The sequence below is a fragment of the Drosophila navojoa genome, chromosome X (assembly GCF_054131105.1).
Source record: "Drosophila navojoa isolate 15081-1374.11 chromosome X, UAZ_NAV_1.0, whole genome shotgun sequence".
NCBI lineage: Eukaryota > Metazoa > Arthropoda > Insecta > Diptera > Drosophilidae > Drosophila > Drosophila navojoa.
In genome coordinates this window covers 13,058,302-13,074,716 of record NC_142895.1, presented here as the reverse complement: position 1 = coordinate 13,074,716, position 16,415 = coordinate 13,058,302, and the positions used below count along the sequence as shown (strand labels likewise).

Genomic DNA, 16,415 nt, shown 5'->3' with positions numbered 1-16,415 from the left:
ATATATGATGTGCGCTGTCGAAGCATTTGAAGTGCTTTCAAAGGAAACCTGTTTTTGCACTCGTAATCCCCATTAAGTCTAATGACGTCGCAAACGTCTTGCCACACCTGCAGACCCAATTTGCATACGAAAATGATGACAAATTCCCCATGTCCCAAAAACGATAATATATATTATATAAATATATATAAAGTATTTGTTTGTAATTGAAAAATATTTCAGTTTTCTTTTAAATGGGTTTTTTATTGGATGGTTTTTCTTTTTATTTTGTGTTTTTTTTTTTTTTTTTTTTAGATAAGCATTTTATATATAAATACAAATATAAATATAAATACATGATATATAGTTGCCTGCGCTAGTTAGTCATGACTTTTTATGCACAAATACAAAATACTAGATAATACACATACATGCTATATAGATATATACACACACTTCCCTATATACATATGTATACATATATATGAGGGAAAAGCTCATTAAATTATTTGCTCAGTTTTCAGTTTTCGATTTCGTTTAACAATTCTCACATCAAAATTTCATGCGCAATAAATTTTAAGTAAAGCGCAGAGATAGGAAGATCGGAGGGCGGTACGCTCCATAAATAATCATCAAAGATATATGAAAGAAAAAAAAATATACAAAATATTGCAATTCACTTGACATAAGATCTTTTTAATATTTATCAGTTTTTTCTCTATATATTACTTTTTAATTTGCAGACTTTTTCAATTTCAAATTGTTTCGAGCTAAGTTTTTTCTTCTTTTGGAATACTTGTAAGATATATGTATATATATATCTATAGATATATAATATATATTCTGTGTATGTATGTGTAAAAATTATGTGCTTAAATATTAGTTATGCTCTACAATATATTCGTTGATCAGTTACGTATGATATATGTATATTTACATACATATACATATATGAATATTCGAGTAAATGTGTTAATGAAATTTCATGCATCAATTTCAATTGTTCAATTACAATAGTTAATACAAAATATATATACACAGTTATATACAATTGACTGTTTGTTCGTAGTATCAGAAATATCTTATAATCGAATGCTCTATATAAAAAAGTATGCATATATATATAAGAATTATAGTTGTAGACGTATTTGCTGCCTTTGCCTCAGTCAGTTGGTAATTTAAAAATATTCGTTGTAGTTTCTTTACAAATTGTTTAAAAGAGCGCAGAAAAAAACATCAAATAAACAAAATTAAATGTACTTAAATATAGGACGTTCACGGTATAAGAATGCGGAGGGGGAATCGAGGGGAAAATTACTTTTGGCCTGAACACTTTGGAAGTTAACTATACGAATACAGCTAGCATAATACAAATGTTCTTAAACAACTAAAAAAAAAATTAGTTTACATTCGTTTTTTTTTTTTCTTTAGTTTTTCTTTCTTGTTGGTTTTCAAAACGCATTTTTAACTTTTTTGCTCTCTCTTCTTGTATGTATGCGTTTAACGCACTAATAAATTAACATATACAAAAAAATATATTTAAAAAAAAATTGGTTGAATAATTGTACTTTTTTATAGTTTCTGCGTTTTTTTTTTTTTTTTTGTAAATGTAAACATAAATACATTTTGTTAAATTGGGGCGGGGTAAGGGCATTTGCAAGTCGTACAACTGCAACAGCTTAGCAAAATTGATCTGGCAGCTCTGTGCGCAGGTCTGGCAGCTGCGCCAACTTAACTGTGCATCGCATGTGTGTTTGTGCGTCCGGTTAATTAAACGCGCTTTCTTCTTTTGGCATCTTCTTTATCTCTGCTTTTTGTCTATTCGTAGTTGTTGTTTTTCTTATTTCGCTTCTATTTATATTATTATTTTTTTTTTATATTGCTCTGCGCTATTTAACCTTGATCAGTTTTCATTCCGTTGAACTTTTGGGTCTGTGTATGTGTGTGTGTTATTGTTATGACTTTGTCTGTGTGCGTGTGTGTGTGCATATCAAAGTAAACTATTTAACCGTACTCAATGTTTGTTTAATTAAACGCGCGCTAAAAAACAATGCACACACACACACAGTCACACAGATAAACAATTTGATTTCCAGTGTTTACAGTTACATCCTCTGCTTTCAGATGAATGGCAAGCAATAAAAGATCCACAGCTTCCACGTTCCACAAACGAAAAGGCGATCCACTCCTTCCAATTGAAATCAGTTGATGTTAATTAAATTCTAAAATAAAAAACAACACAGAAAGTTTGCATTGGTAATCGATTATAGACCTAAAGTCTAAAGTCTTATTAGGCTAAGTATTTGCTAGTTTGTACGATCAACAAATTCCAATTGCAAAACTCCAATTAGCAAACTACAAGAATTCCAAAATAGATTAAGCAATCGAAATGACAGAAAGCAGCGAACGACACACATGCATATGTATGTGTGTAAGTATATGTATACACAGACACACACACACACACTCATTCACGAACGCTAACGTTTTCGTACGTGCGATGACGTAAAATGCAGCGCAACCACAATTCCAATCAGAATCAGCTAATTTAAATGTTGCCGTTTTCTCACACTCGAAGCATTTTTGTGGCTGACAAGCGGCGGTAGCACTTGAAAATAAGAAAAGCAAAACCAACAAAACAGAGCAGCGCTAAGAAATAATAGATGAAGAGGCAGCAGAGCCACAGCAATAATAAAAGACCTAAGCATGAAAAAAATGCCTCAACAATAAATTCCTTGTGACTGGGCGCCGCTGCTGCTGCTGCTGCGATTGCTGTTGTTGTTGTTGTTGTTGCTGCCGCTGCTGCTGTTGCTATTGGTTGCGTTTTCATAAACAAAACACATGCACAAATGCTTAGAAAGTATGCATGTATGGTATGTATGTGCGTGTGTTTGTTTGTTGTTTTTTGTAAATTGCCATTTGAAAGTCTTTGCAACAATAGCAACGCATTGTCTTGCATTTTGTTATTTGTGGGCATTCTTTGACGCCTACCCGGCAGTCAGTGGCGTTTTGCAACACTACCTCTACCTCTTTCTCTGCCTCTGCCTGTGACTTTTCAATTAGAATAGCAAATTGTTCAAGTCGAGGCCTTTGCTCTCCTCACTCAATCAGCACTCGCGCTCTGCATTTGTTGTACGAGCATACATGTTTATATACATATTTACATGTATAGCTATCTTGCTTTATCCCTTTTACTGCAGCGCATATCCTATTGCACACCGTTATTTGTATAAATTAAGGCATTTCTTTTGTGCTGCTCACACACACACACACTCACACACACTCACAGTCACATGCACGTGTGTTTGTGTGTGTAAGTAATTTGCTCGTCTTTGTTTGACTGCGGCTAAAAACTGATTTTGAAAAGCACAAACACTCGTTTACACAGACACACTCACACACATTGCGCACTTACAGTTGAACACAATACACTTACATTGCAAGAAAGAGCTTGGCCAGCTGAGCATGGGCATGGGCCTGGGCTCGGGCCTGGGGCCTGGGGCTGGGCAGTCAAGTTGGCCTCTCGCTCGTTCGGTCAATGCGCGTGCTTGAATGTTGTGCTTATTGCGGTTATTACTGTTGTTTTTGCTGCTGTTGTTGTTGCTGTTGTCTCTGCTATTGCGCAAGCCTGCCTGCTTGCGGTGGTTGCTGTTGTTGCTGCCTTCATTGTCATTGTTGTTGTTGTTGCTGCTGCTGTTGTAGTTGTTGTAGGACTCGGTTTACTTTCGCATTGTCGCTCGTCTCAGTTTTCTGCAAAATGTGAAGAAACAACAAAAGGGCAACAAATGATTACCAAGATATTCACGTACATGAACGTGCGAGGGTTGCTCAACAAGTTCATTAAACTTTTACTAACTTAGAAATAAAAGGAATATAGGGACTCTATACATTAAATAAATATATATTCACATATAATAAATAATAATAATATTGCATAATTAATTTACTGGACAAAGCTACACTTATTAGTTCTATTTAAGAAATATATTTCAGTTTTTTTCTATAAATATAAATTCACATAATTTTACATATTTCGGAGCTATACCTTTCTTTTCAAACTGCCCTCGCTTAAGTAAAACAGAACTTCCACTTGAGCCGCAAATTAAAAGCGGATAGAACAATTTACTTGAGTTTAACGAAGTTTTTATGCTCTAGTGCACATATGATTGTATCTATATGAATATGTATATATGTCTGTATGTATGTATGTGGCTTCATCTCTTGATGATCTGCAGAAAATCTTGCATAGATAAATCATGATCTCAAAGTAAATTTGATGTTAAGGAATGTGGAGTTCAAGCAGACACAAGACATACACATACACACACATACATACATATACACTTATTGTACTATATAGTCTGTCTCTCTCTCTCTGCCACGCTTGCTTCGTCGAGGGTATTATAAAAAGAGCTGAGCGTAAAACGTAAATGGGCCACATTGCAATTATAACTTGAAAAACTGCAGAACGAACAAATTAAAATTGCGGCCGAACTCGATTAATGAACGAAGTCTGTTTATACCTCAACATATACATGCATACACATGCTAGTGTGTGTGTGTGTGTGTGTGTGTGTATGCTGTACGCTTTGCATTTTTGCTGCATTTGCTTATTTGACAAAAAAGTACTCAGAGATACGGACACGTACTCGAACTCGAGCTGGCATTCGCATTCGCATCCATAAGATACTTTCGCATTTATCAGATACACAGCCACAAAAACACCGAGAGGAAGAAGCAGCAGAAGAAGAAGAGGAAGACTTTGATATGCGCGTACTGGTTGATGAAAGATGCTCCATTCCCTGCATCTGCATCTGCACCTGCCGCCGCCCCTGCCCCTGACCCCATCTCCAGCTCTCTCCCTGTCTCTCTCTCTGCTATGCCCCTTCATATGGATATAGCTCATTTAGATCTGCGGATCGACTGCTGCACGGCTGCTGAGCGTGACGGTGACACGTTGCATGGGGATTATGCAAAAAAGCCAAAGAAGTTGCAACTGCAACGCTCGCTGGCAGCTGCGGCACGCACAGTGGGGCCAAGAAATGCTAAATCCAAACAAAAAGTCAACAGCATTCACATTTGAATGAGGAAGTGCAGGTAAATAAAGGTGTAATTGTTTATAAACATGCACCAGGAAAACAAATTCCAAGTAGTCGTAGTCGTAGTCGCAGTCTCTATAGTAAACAATTTCCATTAGCATTTGGTTTGAGTAAACAACAGTGTTGGAAAGTTAACTGACAATCAGCTAAAAGGTATAGATAGGTATTATAGATGTATGTATATAGTTCAAACAATTATACACACATACAAACGCACATTTAAATTGTAAACAAGTGCTCGATATTGTTGCATTGATGGTTCAGGTACATGAATTGAATACTTGACAGCGATTTATTCTGGGCAAAGATAAACAGCCGATTATCTCGTATGTGGTCTATGCATACTCAATGGGTTCCGTTGGAAAGTTGATTGAAGTTGTTGAAGACGAGCTGAGTGAAAGCAAGCGAAAATCGTTAGAAATGGTACGATTTATAAACATCTAGTTTGGGCATCAAAATCAGATAGATTTGGGATCAAACAGTCCTTTGAGCTTAGCGATATACTAGGGCTGTAATATGCTTCCCTTGGCTGTGATATACGGAGGGAAGTCTTTGTGGTCTATTTAAAAATTATCAAAATCAAGAATGTTTCCGGTGTTAAAAGTCGTAAGACTTGTAGTCTAGCGATTTAGTAGGATCCCGCTATTGATTAAACCCAATTTAACAAAATACATAATACAAATTTAAGATCTCTAAATAAATATATAAAATATATTTAAGGTTAATATTTGTAAACTCTCTGATCTCACTTAAAATTCTTGGATGTACAAGAGAGCGTCTTTGATCTAACATTAAGATCTCTAGACAGCATTATATGGATATTACAAAAGCGGTTTGTTTTATAAATTCCAAGCCAATTAGAATAACTCCTAAAGACACTCGTATTAATTAGTAATATAGCTAAATTCGAGATTTGTAAGTGCAAGTTTTCTCGCTCTATCTTAATTTTGAAGAGCCCCATTTAAGTAGAACTGCTCAATTATCAACTATGAATAATAGAAGCAGTTAAGATATCATGTATATAGTCATAAAAATGAAACAGAATCCCATGAATAGCTTTAATGTGCCACGATATGTATGTTAATTGTGAGCTGAAGACCGTCCGTGACATGTGCTCGATAAGAAGAGGGCTCTTAACCGGGCAGACGTGTACATATGCATGTGTGTATGTATGTATGTGTGTATGTATATATGTTTGTATCTGTGTGGTGTGTCGTGTTAAGAGTGCTTGTGACCCGGCACAGTTTTAAGCCCGGTTTTTCTTTCTTTTTTTTCGTTTTTGGTGGATGCGTCGGCTTTATGGCATTGCCCAAAATGTTTCTTGCATAATACTCGAGACGATAATGGCCCATGGGGCAGGTTAAAGCCGGAGCTGTAATACATTCATATATAGTGTGAGTGTATGTATGTATGTATGTGTGCCTGTGTGAATGTTGACCGGGTAAAACCACCTCAATAAACAAAAACAAAAGCAAACACACACACGCACACTCATTTGCTCTCAGCACATTTTGAATCGCCTTGATTATTGGCTTGGTAAACATACCAACCGCCCCCCCTTGGTCGGCTCCCCCCCGCACGTAACAACCACCCCGTGGCAGCTCCGACATCTGTTTCTGTTGCCGCAGTGACGCAGTCCACAAATTTGTACACACAAATCTGTATATACATATATACATATATATACATATATATATATTGTATATTAAAAATCATTTTCATTTTAATTTCAATTTCAATTTCAGTTTCGATTTCGATTTCGATTTCATTATGGTTTTCCGCATTCTACCCTGTAGCTATACGAAAATTTTTGGTACACTCATGCTTGTATATTTCGTACATAATTGATGTACAGTCATATATGTATATATATATTTCCTATATCTGGTAATTTATGCCTGATATTCGATTTCGTTTTGGGGGAATTGAACGAAATTTGTTACGAAATCGCACCAAAATTTGTTTTCATTTTGTGTGCGTCAGGGAAGGTATGAACTGATAATGGAATGGATAATACATATATGTATACCTAAATACATTACGATGTTGATGATATTGCTAGAATTACTTTATATATATATCAGTTATATACAGATATATGGGTTCTAGAAGATTATTTCATACCAATAGGTGTATAAATAGGTATACAGCAAAAAGTTTTGAAATATTTCTTTATAATACTTATGAAGCCAAAGAAATTCCATTATATAATTTTATACTAAGCTATAATTATATCCGCATTGCATCAATCCAATAAAGTTACCAATTTCTGAGCTTCATTTAGATCTCCTTAGGCTGGGGGTATCTGTGATCTGCGCGGTATCTGCTCGTCGAGCACCTACATATTTCTTGTTAGCCAACTGTGTCAGCAGCGTCCAATGCAACACTCTCTTGTATGGAGAGGAGGGGTGGGGGGCTGTGCTGTTGTGGCTGGTGTTCCGGGTGTTAGGTCGTCGCCGATGGCTCGGGGGGGAATCAAGTAAAAAGTTCTTATCACGGCGTGTTAAACGTGTGTCCATTTCATCTATCAATATGCATAACATTTAAATGGACTCAAGAGGATGCCATAAAAACACGCACACACACTATGTCGCTCTCTCTCTGTGTCTGTGTGTGTGTGTGTGTGTGTGTGTGTGTGTGTCAAGGGTTGCGCTGATTATTTTATGGCCATGTGGAAATCTACAGGAAATGTCCGAATGGCCAACGGCGCTGCCCAAGCATTTTTCCATTGAAAAACAATGAAAAACATTTCACATTTCACATTCCTACGCCTCTTTTTGTAGCTCTGCTTCTTCTTCGACCGTCTTGATTTTTATGGCACTTTCAAGTGGTTCGTTCGCAGCGCAATAAATGCAGAAGAAGAAGAAGAAGAAGAAGAAGCAGCAACAGCAGACGCAATTGTAAACTTGGCGCATAGCTGTAAAATAATTAAACAAGCCTAGGCCAAGCATGGTCAAAACACGCACGAGAATTTCAACAGCAGGCGCCGCGGCGCCTTCGCCAGCAGTGTTGGAAAATTTTCCGAAAATGAAATAACCACACACACACACACACACATACATATGTACATATGTCTGCCTGCCGTTGATTTCCATATGTCCAGTTATTTCCCATCATGTTTCCATTGCAATTGCAATTTTCATTTCCCATCGTTGGGCGTATTGCAAAAGTCACAGGGAATCGGACCCGGCAGCACTTACTGTGTGGGCGTACTTAATGGACGCATCGCGCTTACTCAAGAGCAGTAAAAGAAAATAGAGAAAACCCATTTGCAGATTTTAATTGACTCCATGTGAAGCACACAAAATGAGTGGGAAATGTTTGCAGTGTGGTACACGTATATCTATTTATATTCATATTCATATCCGTATCCGTATGTCTATGTCCTATGTCTATATCTATATCTATATCTATATCTATATCTATATCTATATCTATATCTATTTCTATAGCTAGATCGATAGTCTAATCGATATCTATATCTATATCTATAGCTATATCTATATCTATATCTATATCTATATCTATATCTATATCTATATCTATATCTATATCTATATCTATATCTATATCTATATCTATATCTATATCTATATCTATATTTATATCTATATCTATATCTATATCTATATCTATATCTATATCTATATCTATATCTATATCTATATCTATATCTATATCTATATCTATATCTATATCTATATCTATATCTATATCTATATCTATATCTATATCTATATCTATATCTATATCTATATCTATATCTATATCTATATATTAGAACTACCTCATATAGTTAGCTGATTCAGACCTCCTTTACGATTTTCGAAAGCCCAGCTGTACAGCTAGCTGAGTTCACATAGTCAACTGTGGTGAAATAGAGTTTTATATAGAGCCCAATTGAAATTCGTAAGCAGTAAGAGTAATACCAATTACTCATTCAGAGTTAGTCAATTAAGTAGTTTGAATACATTTCTTATACGGTATACCTCATCATGTAGTACAAGACTAGAAACTGTCTATAACTCGAATCCCACAAATACATGCCTAAATGATATACTCCAGTCTTATAGATAGATGTATGACTAGTGTATATGAAATCATGGCATAATGAGACGTTTTTAATTTTCGTAAGTTATCTTTGGCAATTACGTGCTTCGCTGCCTTTAGACGAACTATCTAGAAAGTCGTATCAAAACGGAGTACTATACTATACTATGGCAACTACTGAAACTAGCGTTGCCATAGAAATCAGTCGTACAGAGATCGACTACTAGGATTGTCATCTACCCAAGTCCCGCTCAGAGATCAACAGGTATAACAACATATATACATACATATATACAATTTATTCATTAAAATTATTCGCCAATGAGTAACTCCCTGGAGGATCGTATTACCTTATTAGAGAGCAACTAATGCAATATAATTTAATACAGCTGTTAGCTGTTAGCTGTAGACGCACGATGAATTCATCGTCTTAGCATGAAAAATAGAGCTGTGTTGACTCCATCTGAGCGGCAGGCAAATGGAATTTTCAGTTGAAATAATGATATCTTTGTTATTTCTGCTTTCAAGTTCTGTTTGCCACCGAGCGAAAGAAAGTGAGGCAATTGACGGCTCCATGACTGGATATTTGTATTTGTATTTGCATTTGCATTTGCATTGGTGTTTATATTTGACAAAGGTGTGCCGCGATTACAAGATTTACCTGTGCGTCTGTTTGCCCAAGACACACACACACACACACACACACATAATCTTATCAGCACAGTGCTGGCCATAAAGTTGGGTATGGTCTTAAAGACAGTCTGGAGAGATTCCTTACATAATTGTCTTGTCTAGGCTTATGATATGTATGTACATAAATCATATAACTGTGTACTCAACTCGATCAACAGTTATTTATGTCTGCTACCCGCACAATGTCTAGATCATAGTTCCTAGTTTTATGAGACCCATTATATGATTACTGATCAAATAGCTTACCTTAGCAAATGGTCTCCAGGGGTATCTTTGCTGCTGTTGCTGTTGCTGCTGGTGGTGGTGGTGTTGCTCCTGCTGGGGGTGGGGATGGTGATGGGGGCTGGGTTGTTGGACCGTCGCCCGTCGCTGGTATCGAGGTGGGGGCATCCTCTGTGGTGGGGCTGGCAGGCGTCATGGTTGTTATCGTGTTGTTCATGGAGATGTTCTGGGTGAATTCGGTGCCATTGGCCATGGAGGGCAGGCCCTGGGAGCTGCTCGAATGCTGCACGCCATTGGTGGTGTTGGTGATGTCGTGTCGGAGCCGCGGACAGCAGATGCGCTTGCAGGCGGTCCACACCTGCGGCTGGCAGCCGACCACAATGAATATGAAGACGCCCTGGAGGGCATTGATGAGATCCGTCAACAGCCAGGCACCATGCGGCCCGCCCACCAGCCACGAGATGATGTCCCAGATCCAGGTGACGCCCATCACCACCACCAGCTTCAGGCAGACGCGACCCAGCGCCGATTTCTCTGACGTGGACTTGACATCGTCGCGCTTCCACAGCCCGCACGTCAGCTGATGCGTGGTGGAGATGAAGAGCACAATGTTGGCGCACAGCAGCAGTCCGATCGGGCCGTAGAAGTAGGCGAAGATGGTCAGCGAGCGATTGTCGAACCAGCAAAACGGTTGACCAAAGCCCGGCCGCAGCATCGAGGTCTCTGTCTCCGGCAGTTGATCCACAAAGGCGGCAATGGCGCAGATGAGCAGCGGCAAGCCCCAGGCGTAGACGGAGTATAGACGCAGGCGTATCGACTCCTGATTGCGCTCCAGCGAGCTGGGACGAAAGTCTCGGAATGTCCACCAGATGTTGAAGCACATCGTGTTCAGCCAGAAGAAGGCCGACAGGAAGAAGAACTGCATGCCAATGGCAATGAGCAGGCAGCTCGCTGTGCCCGGCTCCAGGCTCGTGCTCAACTCCTCGATGGCCAGCAGAATCTTGCCCAGCAGCAGGCAGAACACGTAGTAGATCTGGCATCGCCAGTGCAGGGCATGATGCACCGCCGGCAGCATGTACCCGGCTACCAGAGTAGCCGCCAGAAAGATAATGGATATGATGATGCCCACGTCCAGCACAGCCTTCTGCAGACTGCCGTTTGCCCCGCCATAGGAGACATTGTTGTGGTCGTCCGCAAAGTGCTGGGTGCAGGCAATGATCTTCACCTCGCCCGTTCGCTGCGTGTGCTCCAGGCAGAACTGCGCAGCCGTCAGATTCGTGTGGCTGAGCTGGAGGGAGCCGCTGCTCCGGTTCAGTGTCGCCTCGTGCCAGTCCCCGGCTATGGCATAGCCAGTGCCGTTGCCCTTGCAGTCGGGCAGCTCGTAGGTGGTCTGGTAGCTGCCCGTCTCCAGATTGGGCAGATTCAACTGCCCACTGTCCGAGCCGCGCTCGGCGGGCGTCAGGATGCTGCAGGTCTTGGCCACGGTATCGTAGTAGCCCCACTTGCCGCAGCATTTGCGCAGGCGCAGCATGGGCGCTGTCGAGCTGGCCGGACGCAGTGCATCGTCAGCGGAGGCTGACCCACCTGCACCATCAGTAGCCACTGGCGTCTGCAGATCCTTGTTCTTGTCTTTGTCGAGGCAGACCAGCGCCACGCCTTGATCCACACAGTAGCGCGATGGCTCGATAAACAGGCCACGCTCGTGCACCTTCATCGTGCCATTGGTGAGGAGTACGACATTCGCGTCACGGCTACTAAACAGCTCCTGCTGCTGGCCCTGCGCCTGGCAAGGCGGCCGCACGTTCGCCAGGAACTTCATGAACCGTGGCTTGGCGCCTCTGGGCTCAAAGAAGCGATTCTGCTGCTTCAGATAGACCAGCGGCACCCACTTCTCTGACGCGCCAGCGACGCACTCCAAGGTGCTGCCAACCAAATACTCGCCATGGTGGCAACACTTGTTTATCAAAACACGCGGTGGAGGCGGCCGACCCGACGTGCTGCCAGGCGACGCCGCTGTCGTTGTTGTTGTGAGCAAATCCTCTTGGCTGTTCGCAGTGCCGATCAGCAGCGCTAGCAAAAGCCAAAAGCTCTTCATCTTTGTGTGTGTGTGTGTGTGAGAGAGAGAGTGGAGCTCAAATGTATTGCGCAAGGCTTCGTTTCTTAATCCTCTTTTGTTTGTATGCTTACTTTTACTGTTGCACGCAACACTGTTTTTACTGCACTTTTAATAAAATTATTATGTTTATATTAACAATTAAAAATTGTAATTAATTGAACACTGCTTTGATTGCCTAATTGCATTTGTTGCTACATTTTCCGTAATGTTTTTTCTTGTTGCGAGCCTCCTTTGCATCAATCAGTTCGTCTTAATACTACTTTTTTCTGCAGCCGCTGCACACAACACTGTTTTCGGTGCGGTGTCTCCTGTTTGTCTGAGCCCAGCTGAAGGTAAGTTTAGCTGCTGCACACAACACTGTTAGACGCCTGTTGCCTTCGCTGTACTTTCAAAACACAGAGAAAGAGAGAGAGAGAGACAGACGCACACACATATGCTTGAGCAATGCTGAGCGGTAATTTTGTTGTTGTTTTGTGTCTTATTTTCTTCATCTAATTTTGTGGGCTCTCTCTTGTGTGGCTTCTTGTGCGCACGTTTGCAGGCGCTCGTTGTCAATTATGTGGAAATACAAATACTGTTGTTGCTCCTCGTTTTCTTGTTGTCTATCTTGTGCATTGTGTTTGGCACTATTTATTGTTGTTGTTGTCTCGCCCGCTGTCCGCCCCTCTACTGCATGTGTTGGCCTTGCCAGCGTCGTCGTCAAGCACGCATGATCTTTTTCTCTGCTTCTCTTCAGCTTTTCGCTTTCGTCTTCGTCTCGCTCAATTGTCTTGTTCTGCTGCTTCTTCTTCTTCTTCTCGTGTTTCTTGTTGCTGTTTCGTTTCGGTTCTCAAGCGTAGCAGAAAATTTGCTTTTCACTTTTCTCCTCCGTCGCTCTTCAATGGCATTTTATTTGCTTTTGTTTAACACTTACTAATCAAATGCTTTAATTTGGCTTCTTTAACTTGGCTACACTCGGTTGAACTTCACGTCTGTTGAACGAACCACAAATTGAATTCCAAGCGCGTCGTTCGAAAAAAAAGAAGCTAAATCGAAAAAAAAACGCACATACAAAAAATTTCACAGCGAGCTGCACGCCTGCACTGAGCGAATACAAAAAACCGACTAGCGCACTGTTAACTGTTAACAGGCATGCATTCACGTTGTGCAGCTGCTTACGTTCAAGCACTGTTGTAGTTGTTGTTATATCGATATGCTTGAACACAACGATGTTATCGATGCTTTGGCGCGCTTCTTGCCGGTATTGTTCAGCACTGTTTTGGCGCGCCAACAGCTGTTGTTCAAGAGTTTGGTTTGCTGGTGCTAGTCTTAGGTAAGCTGTCTGGACTTTTTCAATTTGGTTCTGTTCTTAGCTATTTGCAATTATATTGTATAGTTCTGTGCGGCATTTTTAAAGTCTGGCGAGCTTTCGGATTTTGGATTGTGTTACGGCTAAACTGTAAGCTTTTATTGTTCCCAGTATTTAAACTTTGTTGTGCTATAATTTGGTTTGTGTTTGTTAATAATGGTTTATCAGAGATTAGCACCCTTTGCTATAAAGCAGAATTTTATTTACGTATTTGTTCTTTCACTTTTGAGTTCAATCGCTCTCTTTCTAAAATTTTCCTCCCTATCTCCCTATCTCCCACACTCTCCCTCTCTCCCTGTCTCTCTGTAAATTATTGTTGCACCTAGGCTAGTTAATACCCCGAGAGCTCAGCTAAAAAAACTAATAAATAAATGCCGCCGCCCCGTTGACACCTCTCCAAAGGCAGACGATAAGGGGGAGTGGCTGCCGCCCGGCAGCAGTGCATCTATTTTTGGGGTGGCTGCCCCGCTGGAAAATTAGATAGAAAATAGAAACAAATCCATTTGATTAAAATTGTATGACGTGGCAGTGAGGGGGAGGGGGGGGGGGGGGATGCTGGCACCCCGTGCAGCAGGGTGGCTGTCTGCCTGATTTACAGGGTATGCGTGGCTCGGTCTCGGGCATTAAGACATCAAATGGACAGAGCCCAAAACTCTGACAGCAGTGAAAATCGTTAAGCCAGCGAAGTGGAACAGACGACGCTTGCGAAAATTCACCACGGCCTTGCCACTGGAGCCACAACCACCCACAACCACCCAGAGAAGCAGCCACCCGAGCAGCGCAACCTGCTCGCCTTTTCGGTTGCTCTCTGGTGCTTGAAATTAGATTTTTGACTGAGCGGCTGGTATATGTAGAAGAGCAGCAGGAGCAGGAGCAGGAGCAGCAGGAGCAGCAGCAGCAGGAGCAGGAGCAGGAGCAGTAGCGACAGCAGTTGGCCAGTGTTGCATAACATTCGTTGCGAGTCTTAAGTGCGCTCGCTACACGTGCCCACACACAGGCGGGTTAGGGCCAGCAAGCCCGTGAGCTCCAGCAAATCCTGCAGCGAAGAGCACGTGATTTATAATACCCTGTAAATGAGGAGGTGGGCAGCACCTCTCTCTCTCTCTCTCTATTTATTGAAAAAGGGGGCCATTGTGGGCGGGGGCGTGTCTGTGTGCTGGGGCGCCGTCAAGTTTTTTGGGCAACAAATAAAATGTTTATGAGCGGATTATGTTTGCCTTAACCGAATGCCATCTGAATTTAATGAGCCCAGCAGCTAGCGTCGCGCTCTCTGCCAGACTGCTAGCATACCCTGTGAATAGAAGTGGGCTGATATTTTTATTTTAATATAATTTCTACTCATTTACTGTATATTATTATATTGTATAATGCTTGATCTCACTTGACAAGTTAATAGCTTCTTGCTGACCACGCCCCTTTCATAGTTGGTTTTAGTCTACAGGTAGAGCTGTAGAATTCAATACTGAGTCTAAAACTGAGAGCAGCCACGCCCCAAATGGTGCTTGTTGATATATCTGTATCAATTTATATACATATCTAGCTCTCTATCTATCTATCTATCTACCTAGATATAGATCTATCTTAATCTGTGAGCTAATATAGCTTTAAATAGATTCTAGATACAGTTGAGCCTCGGTTAAGGTATATTTCTTATTTCTCTAGCAATTTATATACATATCTATCTATCTATCTATTTATCTACATACATATCTATCTTTATCCCTGAGCTAATATAGCTTTAAATAGACTCTAGATACAGTTAACCCTCGTTTAAGGTATATTTCGCATTAGGAATACGATGCTGTAGCGAGTTATCTTCTTTAACCGAGGTTCCACTGTAATCACCTTATGCGCCGTCTAGCCACGCCTTCAATAGGCGTAATGGGTCTGGCAATAAGTGCATGTATCGAATTTGAAATCTCCTGAAAGAGGAACTCCCGGACGGATGGACTGACGAACGGCTAGCAAACCAATATACTCGCTTTGCTTACTAAATGGGTAGAACAAAGTTTACTTCTGTCTTGAATATATGTATATTAAGAGCAACTCATCTACTCTGTGGCATCATATTTTACAGGGTAGCTGTTGTAGTCTAACAGCAATGTCAACGTCGACGTTGGCGTCGCATTTTTTTTAATTGAAATATGTCGCCGCGACATTTCATATACATTTAACAATCCATCAGACATTTTCATTTGCCCCCCCCCCCCCCCCCCTCCCCCACTCCCGCTCGATGGCATCCACTTAATGGCACTCTTGTTGCTTGGCTCGTTGTTGTCTAATTTATGCCGCAATCGTTGCCGCCTTGTCTTCAATTAGTCGCCCGGCAACTGCAACTGCAACAGCAACTGCAACTGCCCCAAGGGGCAGACGCTTGCATCTCCATTTACAATCGATCGAACGAGCGAGCGAGAGAGAGAGGGAGGCTGAGAGAGTGAGGGTGTGGGCAAACTTCAAACTATTCGTCTAGTATTACTTGATACTTAACCGTCCTTTATTTATGTCCCTGTCAACGCCTCTCAGCTGCTCACTTCTCCAAATGCGAAAACCAACAAACAAATTGAAACGAATTGAAATCAAAGACGAAGTCGTTAATGCTCTAACTATGTTATATATGAATAGATATAATACTACAGTCATCATACATACCTATCTAATGATCATTTAGTATGTATATCTCATATTTCCCTGTATGACTGCTAACTTTACCCAATTTCGGCTGCCTTTCCTTTATAGTAGATAACAATTTGTTAATGTGGCTGTTAAATTTGACATCTACTTTAAACCAAGTTTCAATCCGAGTGTTAGATATGTAGTAAAAGCTTCTGCTTCTTATTCTTGTGATACCTAAGCTAAATATTGAGAGCGCATTGCATGTGCCTGTCAAATTTTCCGGAAATCTCTCTGT

The 16,415-nt window shown here is 40.8% G+C and overlaps 1 protein-coding gene across 1 annotated transcript; it reads right to left on the bottom strand.

Moving 5' to 3' along the window:
• Window positions 1-253: 253 nt before the first annotated feature.
• On the bottom strand, window positions 254-13,279 carry mthl1 (adhesion G-protein coupled receptor methuselah-like 1). Its single transcript, XM_089265054.1, has 3 exons — window positions 10,068-13,279; window positions 3,416-3,729; window positions 254-2,201 (listed from the first exon to the last, which is right to left on the bottom strand). The coding sequence occupies exon 1, from the start codon at window positions 12,136-12,138 to the stop codon at window positions 10,069-10,071; it is 2,070 nt and encodes a 689-aa protein (XP_089121180.1). The 5' UTR covers window positions 12,139-13,279; the 3' UTR covers window positions 254-2,201; window positions 3,416-3,729; window position 10,068.
• Between the last annotated feature and the right edge of the window lie 3,136 nt (window positions 13,280-16,415).